Source organism: Danio rerio, chromosome 6 (genome assembly GCF_049306965.1).
Source record: "Danio rerio strain Tuebingen ecotype United States chromosome 6, GRCz12tu, whole genome shotgun sequence".
NCBI classification, from domain to species: domain Eukaryota; kingdom Metazoa; phylum Chordata; class Actinopteri; order Cypriniformes; family Danionidae; genus Danio; species Danio rerio.
This window is the reverse complement of record NC_133181.1, coordinates 10,397,729-10,409,828: the sequence shown is the minus strand read 5'-3', so window position 1 is coordinate 10,409,828 and position 12,100 is coordinate 10,397,729. Positions and strand designations below refer to the sequence as shown.

Below are 12,100 nucleotides of genomic sequence, written 5' to 3'. Positions count from 1 at the left end.
ATTCAACAAAATATAATTATATTTTAGAATAATATAATATTTATAATATATATAATAATATAATAAGTGAATAGAATATTTTCAGACTTTAAGGTGCCTTAGAGTACATTGATTCAATGTTAATTGTGCTCTTATATTTACAGTTGAAGTCAGAATTATTAGCCCCCCTGAATTATTAGAACCCCTGTTTATTTTTTCCCCTATTTCTGTTCAACAGAGAGTAGATTTCTTCAACACATTTTTAAACATTATAGTTTTAATAACTTATTTCTAATAACTGATTTGTTTTATCTTTGCCATGATGACAGTAAATAATATTTTACTAGATATTTTTCAAGACACTTCTATACAGCTTAAAGTGACATTTAAAGGCTTAACTGGGTTAATTAGGTTAACTAGGCAGGTTAGGGTAATTAGGCAAGTTATTGTATAACGATGGTTTGTTCTGTAGACTATCAAAAAAAAGTTAGCTTAAAAGGGCTAATAATTTTGTCCTTAAAATGGTGTTTAAAAAATTAATAACTGCTTTTATTTTAGCCGAAATAAAACAAATAAGACTTTCTCCAGAAGAAAAAACATTATTAGACATGCTGTGAAAATTTCCTTGCTCTGTTAAATATAATATGGGAAATATTAAAAAAAGCAACAAAAATTCAAAAGGGGGCTAATAATTCTGACTTTAACTGTATATATTACTTATATTGTCTAAGTAAATGCAAGAATTCTCCAGATTTATAGCCTCATTTATAAACACAAAAATGTAAACCCTAGAACAGGAGTGGCCAAACCTTTCTTATGAAGGCAAGAACTTCAAAGTTTCCATGAGTAATTTCCTAATTTATTTCCTAATAATTAAAAAAATAAATATTATTACTATATTATACTCTAATTATTCAGCTATGCTTAGATAAATTCAGATTTTCATTCTGCGGCTAAACTAAAGTCAGGGCCTACTTTATTTGTAACAATATGAATGTTGACCAAAGAACTTCCCAGATATGGCAACAACAAAAAACATTAAGAGGAAAAGACAGTATATAGTTCAACAAAAGTCATTTTTATAAGTTAGCAAAAGAGAAGAGGTAGGCTTTGACTGATTTTCCCTTTAGAAGAACTAAAGAAGAATTTAGTTGTTATTTTGACTGACCCTCGGGCCATCCAAGTTGTAGGATTGTTATAACTGCACATACAGTATATGTGTAACTAGCACTTGCCATCTCTTGAGCTTCCCACATAAATATTGAGGTAGAGCACATGCCGATCCAGTACAGTTTGATTGCCAACACAATTAAACATTTTATCAGTTTTATCAGATGCATCTTACCTCTTTTAAAAAGAACATTTCGTTCTTTTTCCCAGCAGAAAAAAGAAATACAAATCCAACATAGTGTGATGTTACTATTCATTTGCTCCTTTTTTTTGTAATTAACACCTAGTATCTGAAACTCACGCATCTGCTCCTGTAAACAGAAATTGTCTCAGTCTGGGCAACGTTGTGGCATTTTCACAAGTGTTCTGATAGACGTCACAACTGGTCGGTTAGAGTCCTGTGTAGGTGTAGCTATGGCAACTGTATGAGTATTTGAATGTTCAGTTTTAGCCTCAGAAAGAGGTTCAGCACAAACATTCATTCATTCATTTTCTTTTCGGCTTATTCCCTTCATTATTCTGGGGCCACCACAGCGGAATGAACCACCAGGTGCAACCCATCACTGGGAAACACCCATTAACACTCATTCACACACATACACCGGACAAGTTAGCTTACCCAATTCACCTATAGCACATGTCTTTGAACTTGTGGTGGAAACCAGAGCACCCGGAGGAAACCCACACGAACACAGAAATGCTAACTGACCCAGCCGAGGCTCCAAACAGCGACTTTCTTGCTGTGAGGAGAGAGCGCTGCCCAATGCACCACCATGCTGCCCAATTTCTATAATGACCAGCAGAATCTACTAAAAATGAGGCTAAAAAAATTGTAAATCAAATAATAATTTAATTTGACCTAGTAATTGGTATAATTGAGATCTTGGTAATCAAAACAAGTGGAGAAAAATTCTGCCATGTGATCTTTGGTCTTCCTCCTATAGCGACTATCACAGCATATCAAGCAGAGAATAGGTTACATGCTTTTTTAGAGGCTTCAAATAATGCCACAAATACTAGTTCATGCAAAGCTTTAAAAATCACATTGCACGGTTAATTAAAACACTCCTCCTCTATAAATTGTGTCTAAAATGCAATAAGGTCAGTCGCAAAAGTAACTGTCTACACATTTTCATTTTTGAATTTTAACTGTGACTTTTGTCAATACTGAAAGTAATTTGGACAACAAAAAAGTGTTTGCATTTATGCAACATATAACAAATCTGGCCATCATCAACAACATTACGTCACCTTGAAATTTTATCTGCGTTTTAAATGGTTTTGAGATATTGAGCTTCAAAGTTTTTGCATCCCATACAGCAAACAATATGTGTGTAACAATTCTCTTTCATACATTAACATGACAGAAACCCTAAATGTAAATTATCAAAACTCTCAAATTTGCAATTTGGGGTAAAACAAACAGGGCAAACGCAGATTAAACCTTCTCATTCAGAAAAGTCATTTTCCACATGTAATTATAAGGTTCTATCTGGCAGATCATTCATTGAAGCAATACTTATCAAGAAATACAATCACAAAATATACAAATTGGTGTTGATGCTCAATATGTTGATGCTCGAGAAAGTAAAATTTTAGCTTTCTATAACATTTATTTTTATGTTTTGGATGAATATTTTTTCTTGTTCAAGTTAAGCATTCAAGGCTGTGCTAAATATTTTATCTAGTGTAGATTTTATATATTGAACTATAAGTTTTTTAAATAAGAATTAAATTAAGTATTTGCCCTTTAAGGCTTTATATCAAAGACTAAAAGAAAACAGACAATGAGCACATGAGTTTAATTGATACTGAAAAATGTTTTACTGACTGTATATACACAAATAAAAATATTTCACATTTAATATATATATATATATATATATATATATATATATATATATATATATATATATATATATATATATATATATATATATATATATATATATATGTATATATATGTATGTATATATATATATATATATATATATATATATATATATATATATATATATACTTTTATTTTTTTTTTTAAATAAGCGTTTCAAGAGTTCACACTTACTATTTGATTATAAAGCTTGTTTGGCATGCTTTGCCAGGAGAGAGCCCTGAGCTCATAAGATCCTCGAGCCTGTTGCTCCCTCCTGTTTCTAAGGTGAGAGGGAGTTTGAGCTCAGGTAGATCTCGAGAACTCCCCTGCTGTAGTTACTAATGAACAGATAGTGATTGCTCTTAAGAGATAACTACTTACTAGGAGCATGTCTATGGTGCCAATTTGGATTAGTCAATTAAGTTAAGTTGCATGTTTTCGGATGGTGCGAGGAAACCGGGGAACCCAGGGGAAACCCACGTGAACACAGGGAGAATGTGTAAACTCCACACAGAAGTGTCGGCTGGCTTGGCAAGGACTAGAACCAGTGACATTCTTGCTTTGAGGCAACAGTGCTAACCTCTGGGCCACCGTGCCATCCATCTAGCAAAGCAGGAGGAGTAGGGGTGTAAGTGGGGATTCTTTAAAATGAAGATGCCTGTAATATGGAACTTATGATATTTATAGTGGCTTAGGAGTCGTCTGATTAGTAAATCACAAATTGAATAATGCGGGACCAGCTGCAAGCAATCATAAGCATGTGATCCTCTCAAAATTAGCTTGTAAATAAACTTCACTTATTAACTGTGTACATAACAATGTGATATTGTGTTTCTTTCTGGTCCATCTCTGTCAAAGGAGCAATCTGGCAGAATGACAAAGAAAGCTTATCCTGATTGGTCCTTGTGCATGCATTCCAAATGCTGATTGGCTCACAGAAAGAACCTTAAAGAGCCAAGCTAGAGTTTAATAAAGATAAAGCCTTTTTTGTCTTTTAAATAAACAGCCCATAAAAAAACATCACAATATGTAAATAAGTTGTCATTTAATAGGAATATGTGAATAACAATTTTGACAAATGTCAGACCTTATAATTCTAAGGTGACGATTAGCCCTAAAAATATCACAGCTACTGAATGAATCCAATTACAAACATAATCAAATTAAGAGTCATTTTCAATCACGACCTTCACTTTTATGATCCCTTTTATAGTACATTGATGTCCTTCAGGGATAACCCCAACTCTGCTTCATAGAATTACCTCTGAACATGTTCCAATAATGGTTTACAACCCGAACAAATCTTTGACTGATGTTCTAATAGCCTCTGACATGCAATACTGCAATCCTAATCTCAGTGTAAAAGTGTGTCAAGGCTACCATTTATCAGATGTCCTGAGCGATCAGCTAAATTGTGTTCTTCATAAGACGAGGTCAATAGTCTGTTAAGCAGCCAATGCCATTTTTGCTGAGTCTTCACCTGTTTGAGCGACACATAGCTGATGATTTGGAGAAACAACTGTACTTTTGTCCTTCAGCATCTGGGCATTTTTACCTTAAAAGGATAGTTCACTTAAAACTAAAAATTCTGTCATTTACTCAGCATTGACTAGTCACAAACTTTTTTGAGTTTCTTTTTTTCTGTTGAACCCACAAGATTTATTTTGAAAAATGTTGGAAAGCTTAAACCATTTACTTCAAGAGTATTTGTTTTTCCTACTAAGTCCTTTCCTAAGTCAATGGTTACCGGTTTCTAACCATTTGAACTGAAAAACAAACTCATAAAGAGATAAAACCCCTTGTGGGTGAGTAAATGAGTAAATTGTAATTTTTGGGGAACTATCCCTTTAACAATTCTGGTTGTGTATATAATAACATCATATGATATCTATAAATGTGTTTTTGCTTAGATCTTTGGTCCATTTGTTAATTGTTTCCTCTTTTTTTTTAATTTATTTTTTTATCCTTGACAGACATCTAACACTCTCTCTTGGACTTTGTACCACCTCGCTCGTAACCCAGAGATACAGAAACGCCTCCACAATGAGATCGTTTCTGTGTGTCCGAATAAAAAGGTGCCAAATACAGACGACCTGACCAAGATGCCCTACATGAAGGCGGTCATAAAAGAAATCCTCAGGTATGAGAAATCCATTCTAGCTCATCCACAAACTTAACCATAAGAGTTGACTCATGCAGGAGTGGCCTGCCATATAACCTTTGATCAGGGCTTATTTAAACAGCACAGCTCACATCAGAAATCTCTTCTAAGTTCATAAGTACACCAAAATCCTGAAAATAAGTTTACGGACATAACCCACCACCCTGGTTTGCATTCAAAGCAATAACCTGGCAGTACAGGTATACAAATAAGGCTACTACGGTAATCATTGGTGTCTCCTGCTGGCAAAATGAGCTGGAATGTGCACAGGCTGATTATTACTTTAATGATTCATGGCCTGTTGCTCTCGGCATCATAAATGAAAGAATGTTGCAGTAACTCTTGTGCCAATAAGGAAAATGCTGCTTTGGATGATCTGATCAACATTTTATGATCTACAATCTCATGGCCTCTCATTTTTGCAATGGTCCTAAAATTAATATTGAATTGTTTAAACCACTTCAGATGGGATTTAGTAAAAATTACAGTATTGAGACAGAGATTGCAACTAATCTGCTGATGGCATCTGATTCTGCTGCAGTTTTTATTCTTATCTTTCTCTGTTCTAATTGTCTTTATCACCTTGATTGAGTTTTTGATGTGATAAGATCTGCTTTAAACTGGTTTAAATTTTGTTGACTTCGCTGTTTGTCTCATTGGGAGTTGTAATGATTGAGGTGCCTTTTACACTAGACTTTTTGTCTTAAAAAGGTCCAGAATAGCGTTTTTAATGGCTTTTTTAGATAAAATAATAGTCCAAACTGTATGATATTTTTCATTTACGCTCACTTGGCAATTGCATATGTTGTCGGCATCCATACCTGCCATCTACTGGTGACATAATTGTCATATGAGAAGGGCTTGAGGAATCAGGGAACAAAACGCAATAATCCAGAAGACTAGTCAGACAGTGTTTTTGGATAGCCATGTCACTATTTTAAAAAGTCCATCTAGGGATGAAGTGATTAGTTTTGGTTGTTCGATTATAGCCTGAGGAATAATCACAGTTTCATGGTTATTATTATCCAATTATTAATTTCAAACACTACTAGCTTAGAAAATCACATGAAAGCTCCTTGACCTTATAAAGCTCCTTACGCCCACAGTAACCAAATAATACTGCACAAATGAATATTAAAAAAAGAAAAACAATAGTCCATTTCTCTCTTTGAATTTAAAAGTAAGTGAAAAAAGTTCTATATGAATAAATAAAAAAATATTATGTAAACATGTGCCAAGCTACATATCAGCTAAGTATTGGAGAACAAATGTAGTTAAAGGCTATATTACAAAATAGTTTGGTATTTTCGTTTTGTATTTTTCTTTTTGGACCAGAGTAGAAATGTGTATATTCCATACAAAGTCTGAAGCTGATCGGTCAGTTCTTGTCATATGACTCGCAGTGTGCTAGCAGCATTCTGAAAAGGTTTGAACTACTGTAAGTACGACAGGAGAGCGTGTCGCATCACTTACAATATATGTGTGCAAGCCACGCACCTCTATTGGAAATAACAAACTTGTGTGTGCAAAAGTAAAAAAAAAAATATGTGAACAGCCCTTAAGAGCAGTGTGACAGAGGCCTCAGTTAATAGCCTCAGCCATAGTTATTCCAGTGTGCATGCGTATTAGTCTCTATGTACAAGCTTGAAACTTGAAACTAAGGCACTGTTGTCGCAACTTTGTTTAGTTGCAGCAGTTTTGTCCCGTGCAAAAACGCTGTGTTGAGAAGCCTTTACGATTAGTTAACCGAGACAAATTAAAGCATGGTGAAATCGGTATATAGTTCTAACCATAATTCCATCTACACTGAAATGTAACACAAACATTACATTCAGCCTTTTAAAAACTATTTATTTGTAGATTGAAGATGAATAACAAAACTTGTGCATTTTAAAATAAATAAGCACAAGTGTAAAAGGAACCTGGGTGTGTAGGTACTGGTGTCACTCAGGCTCGGTTTAAGGCCCCTTTACTTTTAATATTTATTTGTCGGTTCTTGGACATCTTTTGCAATTACTTGGCCTTCATGTGTTTTACTATGATGACACACATTTACTTACAATCAAAACCTTGACAGTATAAGATAAAGGATCGGATTCCTTCACCAAATTACTGAAGTTGATTCACTTAGACTAAAAGTAAAATAAGGAAACTTAAAGTTGTCTTCAAATCTTGTCTTACATTTGATTCGTTTTTTTCATAAAATCATATTTCTTTTAAAGCAGGGGTGCCTAAACTCTTGTATGAAGAGCCAAAAACCAAATATCATTGAGAGCCATGAGCCAAAGATAAACAAATCAAACTATTTTACATTAGCATTACCATGGGTCATTTCCTACTTTATTTAATAACATTTAAAAAATTAATAGAAAACATCACTTTGAATCGTATTGCAATAAGAACATAATCACATTTATAAGACACTGGAGTTCAATGCTGAATGCACTAGTCAAGCAGAATCTGCCTTTGCCTTGATTTGCTCACCAAAGTCTACGTACAGTACGTACACTTTAAACTAATTTACAGCATTTAAATTAAAATTTCATTTCAGTTAGCTTTTCTGTAGCTCAACAATAAAACAAACATAAAAGATTCCATCAAATTTGAAATGGCCATCTCTAAACCATTCCTATCATTCCCCCTCATCATTCTTTTCAGAAAATCAAATGGGTCAACTTTGGCCGTAGTTTGGGCATCTCTGTTTTAAAGTTATCAAACTAAATTTAGTATATGTAGCTTTTCCCCATAGCTCAAGACAGTTTTGGTAATGGATTTTGTTATAACGTATGCACATGCCTCTTGACAAGATATGTTGCTACATGAAAAAGTGATTAAACTTATATAAAATGTTGAATTAGATTTCGACTTGGTTCCTTTTAACCACCCAATACATACCCGCCTTTTTCTGTGAGCTCAAGTTCAGTTTGTTTTGCTTGTTCAGTTTCCAAATATAAAAAGATTGCCTTTAAGAATGTTACTGCAACAGGTATTCTTTGTAATTTGGCATAAAAAATCTAATTATCCACCATGTTAAGAGCAGCGCCAGACAGCATCTGATTAATCTTTTGCCATTTCTGCAAAGAAACTTGTAAAACAACTAGATTTATCTGGAGTTAATTTGAAAGTATAGTATCTACAATTCAGGTTTACAATGTCAATCCAATTAGAACCACTGGTTTTGTAAACAAAGTCTCTCATGGAATATATCTACTTTACAATCTGTGTTGAACATAAATCATCTAAACATTTGCTTATTATTCAATACTTTTAGTGAAATTAAATATCAATGACTAAATGAGGGGCTAATAAAATATGTGGGCCTTGGTAAGAGACATATACACTGTAAAAATGCTGGGTTCCACAAATATCCTTCATGTTTTCCCAACACAAATCAATTAACTTCAAGTTAACTTCATTGTTTTTTGTTTTTTATTGCATATTTAAGTGGATTGAACATAAAACAAGTAAGTTGTCCCAAAAAACCTTAAGAATTTTGTTGGTTTAACTCATTTTAAATTAGTAGATTGAACAAACTGAAGTAATTTTGTCAGTGTATGACGCATTTCAATATTTAATACTTCAGAAATACTAATTCAAGATAAGTAATCATTTCTTACACCATGACAGGATGTATCCTGTTGTTCCTGGCAATGGTCGCCTGACTGTGGATTCAGACATAGTTGTGGATAATTATTGGTTCCCTAAGAAGGTACCAAACATACACGCACACCTCCAAACATTCGATTTGTCATTAAATATCTCCATATTTAATTCAACATTTCTGTCTTTTCACAGACACAGTTCCATCTCTGTCATTACGCCGTCAGTCATGACGAGAACAATTTCCCAGATGCGGAGCGCTTTGTTCCTGAGCGCTGGATTCGAGACAGCCCTTCTCGCTCTCAGCATCACCCCTACAGCTCTGTCCCGTTTGGGGTTGGTGTCCGGGCCTGTGTTGGGAAGAGGGTGGCAGAGCTAGAGATGTACTTTGCCCTGAGTAGAGTGAGTATGACACTGTATCATGCGCAGTTTCGCAACCAGATATCACAATATTCAGCTCAATGTCAGTCTGACTTGTTTTTATGGGGCTTGGTTAACAATATTGATTAGTCAATATTAAAGGGATAGTTTGCATATCATGTTTCATATCATTTTAACTATTAAACATTTTTGACAATACCTTTAGGAATATTAGGATTTTTTTACATATAAAATATAGCATATAAATTTTTTTAAAACCCTTTATTTTAATTAATCAATATTAATAAACAAAAATAACAAAACATCTCATATTTTCATAATAAATAAACATAAGTGTTAAAGAGACTCTTAAACTTGATAATTAAAATGTTACAAAGTGTGTGCAATGGTAAAGGTAGATCAACTTACTGTATGTAAGGTGTCAATAATAATGATACAGTAAACCTTAAACTCTGTAAACAAAACAAATTATGATAATCACATCTGAACTTTCAAGTAAAGGTACTGACCATCATTATTCTAATACATACTGTAACATTACAAATTGTGAAGTTGAAGGAGTGCATTACCCCTATGCTAAAAAATCTTTTAGATCGGGTGCTAGTGGCTGGGATACACAAGAAAAGAAACCAAAAAGCCACTCTGAACATCATTTTTTATTTACTATCTCCTCACTGCTGCTACATGGCTCTCATTTTCACATGTGTTGTTATTCTGACCTAAAGTGACTAGCGCAAACGCATGCTTTGTGTTCGTCTGAGGTAATTAGTTCGCCTGAAATGTGTATATTTCATACAAAGTGTTAAGCAGATTGGTTATTTTTAGCTCTCGGGGCATTCGGAAAAGATCTGATATTTTTCAACTAAGTGTACCTGGAAAATGTGCGCGCGTTATGTTGTAAATGACAAACTTACACCCTAAGCTTAGTGGCATTGCTTCCAAGGCGCACGCTCAGCAGCCACCTTTTAATAAAACTATATCACTTGATACCAAAACTACATACCGAACGTTTTTTTATTTTGGATACTGACAATGGTGTTTGGTCAATAAATACTGATATTGATTTTATCGCCCAGCCTTAGTTGAACACAAAAGAAGATATTTTGCAAATGTTGGAAACCTGTAACCATTGAATTCTATGGTAGAAAAACAAATACTATTGATTTCTTTGCCATCAATCTACTTAAAAATGTGATCGTTTAGGATTAAGAAATTGATCATTTAGACTAGATTTGTCTCTCAAACTAATTTGAATCATTTAATCATTTATATAGCACATTTTATACCGTATTTTGTGATTCACGTTTTCATTTTTTTATTAATCCCTGTTCATTTATGCTTTTGAATCACATAATGAGACCTTGATCTTTCTTCTGACAACTTTTTAGCCTTAAAATGTTGGGAAATGTGAACTTATTAACATTTTTGATAGTCTAAAGTGTGTCCAAACTCGATCCTGGAGGGCCGGTATCCTGCATAGTTTAGCTCCAACTCCCTTCAACACACCTGCTTGGAATTTTTTGTATACCTAGAAAGAGCTAAATTTGCTGTAACAGGTGTGTTTAATTGGGGTTGGAACTAAAATATTCAGGACACTGGCCCTCCAGGACCAGGTTTGGGTACCCCTGTTCTAAAGTGATATATTGTCTGCATTTGTGTTGTGTATTATGATACAAAAACCTTTTAATAAGCTGCCAGTACATTTTCTATTATTTTACAGATTTTTTTGTCTATGAATTAAATTTTTTTATACATTACATTTTTCAAACTACTAAAATGTCAATAAAAGTCAATTTGGTAAACTGTTGAATTTTTAACATCAAACGTCAATAGAGCAGAGATCAACATCCCATAATGCAATTCACTACTGTAAATAAATGAAAAACATGGAAACAGATATTTTTTACAGTGCACAATGGTAATTCAAAGTGCTTTACATTAACAAGAATAAAAGAAACAAGTACAAAGAAATTAAAACAACAAAGAATAAATACGATTAGAAACAGGTTAAACGTGTTAAGACAGGTGTTGATAAAGTGTGTTCAGAATTTCCACTTGATATTTTGGTTTGCAGTTGCTTGCTTAAACCTCAGTAACCTGACTGTTGTTATCACTTTCTTTCACCACCAGCTGATGCAACAATATGAGGTCAGAACGAAGGCCGGATCTCCATCCATCCAGCCCAAAACCAGAACACTGCTCATTCCTTCCCAACCCATCGACCTGCAGTTTATCCCTCGCGCCTGACACCAGCAAAGCTCCACTGTACACGTTAAAGGGTTGAAGGGTTAGTTCACTCCCAGAATGAAAACATTGCACATGATTTTGCCAAGTACGATGCGACCCTGGATTAACATCTCTGTTGATCCTGGAACAAGTTTTGTTGAAAAATGTAATCTATACCTATTCCCTACCCATAAACCTAATCATAACTGTAAATTATTCACAAAATCAGAGGGGAGTAATAGTTAGAAAACAATCATGTAGAAGTGCATAAACCTAACCGTAAGACTAACAGTAAACGTATCGACTAGTTCTGATTGGCTGATTGAGATTGTTTCAGGATCCACACAGATGTTAATCCAGGAACATGTTCTACTTGAAATCAGGTTGATGTGAAAACGTTACAGGATTTTTCTTCATATAGTGGACTTCTGTGGCGCTCAGTGTTAGTGCTGCATGAGATTGTAAATGTATGACAGTCCAATATTTTGCTTTTCTGCTAAATATATATTGTGATATGAATGAATGTTCACCAGATAGGTTGAACAGCTCCATTTGAAAAGGATTTATTCATTTAGTTGTGATTGTTCTGTAGGGGAGGGAATCATACATATATAATTATAATAATTATATAATAAATAAATATATAAATATATATATATATATATATATATATATATATATATATATATATATATATATATATATATATA

The 12,100-nt window shown here is 33.8% G+C and overlaps 1 protein-coding gene across 4 annotated transcripts in view; it reads left to right on the top strand.

Annotated features, from left to right (window-relative positions):
- The window catches only part of cyp27a2 (cytochrome P450 family 27 subfamily A member 2), a 63,053-nt gene that overhangs the window by 47,814 nt on the left and 3,139 nt on the right, over positions 1–12,100 (top strand). For 3 of the 4 annotated variants that reach the window (XR_012407640.1, XR_012407639.1, XM_073953669.1), the window contains 4 exons: positions 4,996–5,162; positions 8,811–8,892; positions 8,979–9,185; positions 11,295–11,451. Coding sequence is in view for 2 of the 4 variants with exons in the window: in XM_073953669.1 (XP_073809770.1) it covers positions 4,996–5,162; positions 8,811–8,892; positions 8,979–9,185; positions 11,295–11,411 (573 nt within the window). In the remaining 2 variants the exon portion in view is untranslated. Of the gene's footprint in view, positions 1–4,995; positions 5,163–8,810; positions 8,893–8,978; positions 9,186–11,294; positions 11,592–12,100 lie in introns of those variants that run through there. The other variant, XM_681430.9, reaches the window with a different exon arrangement.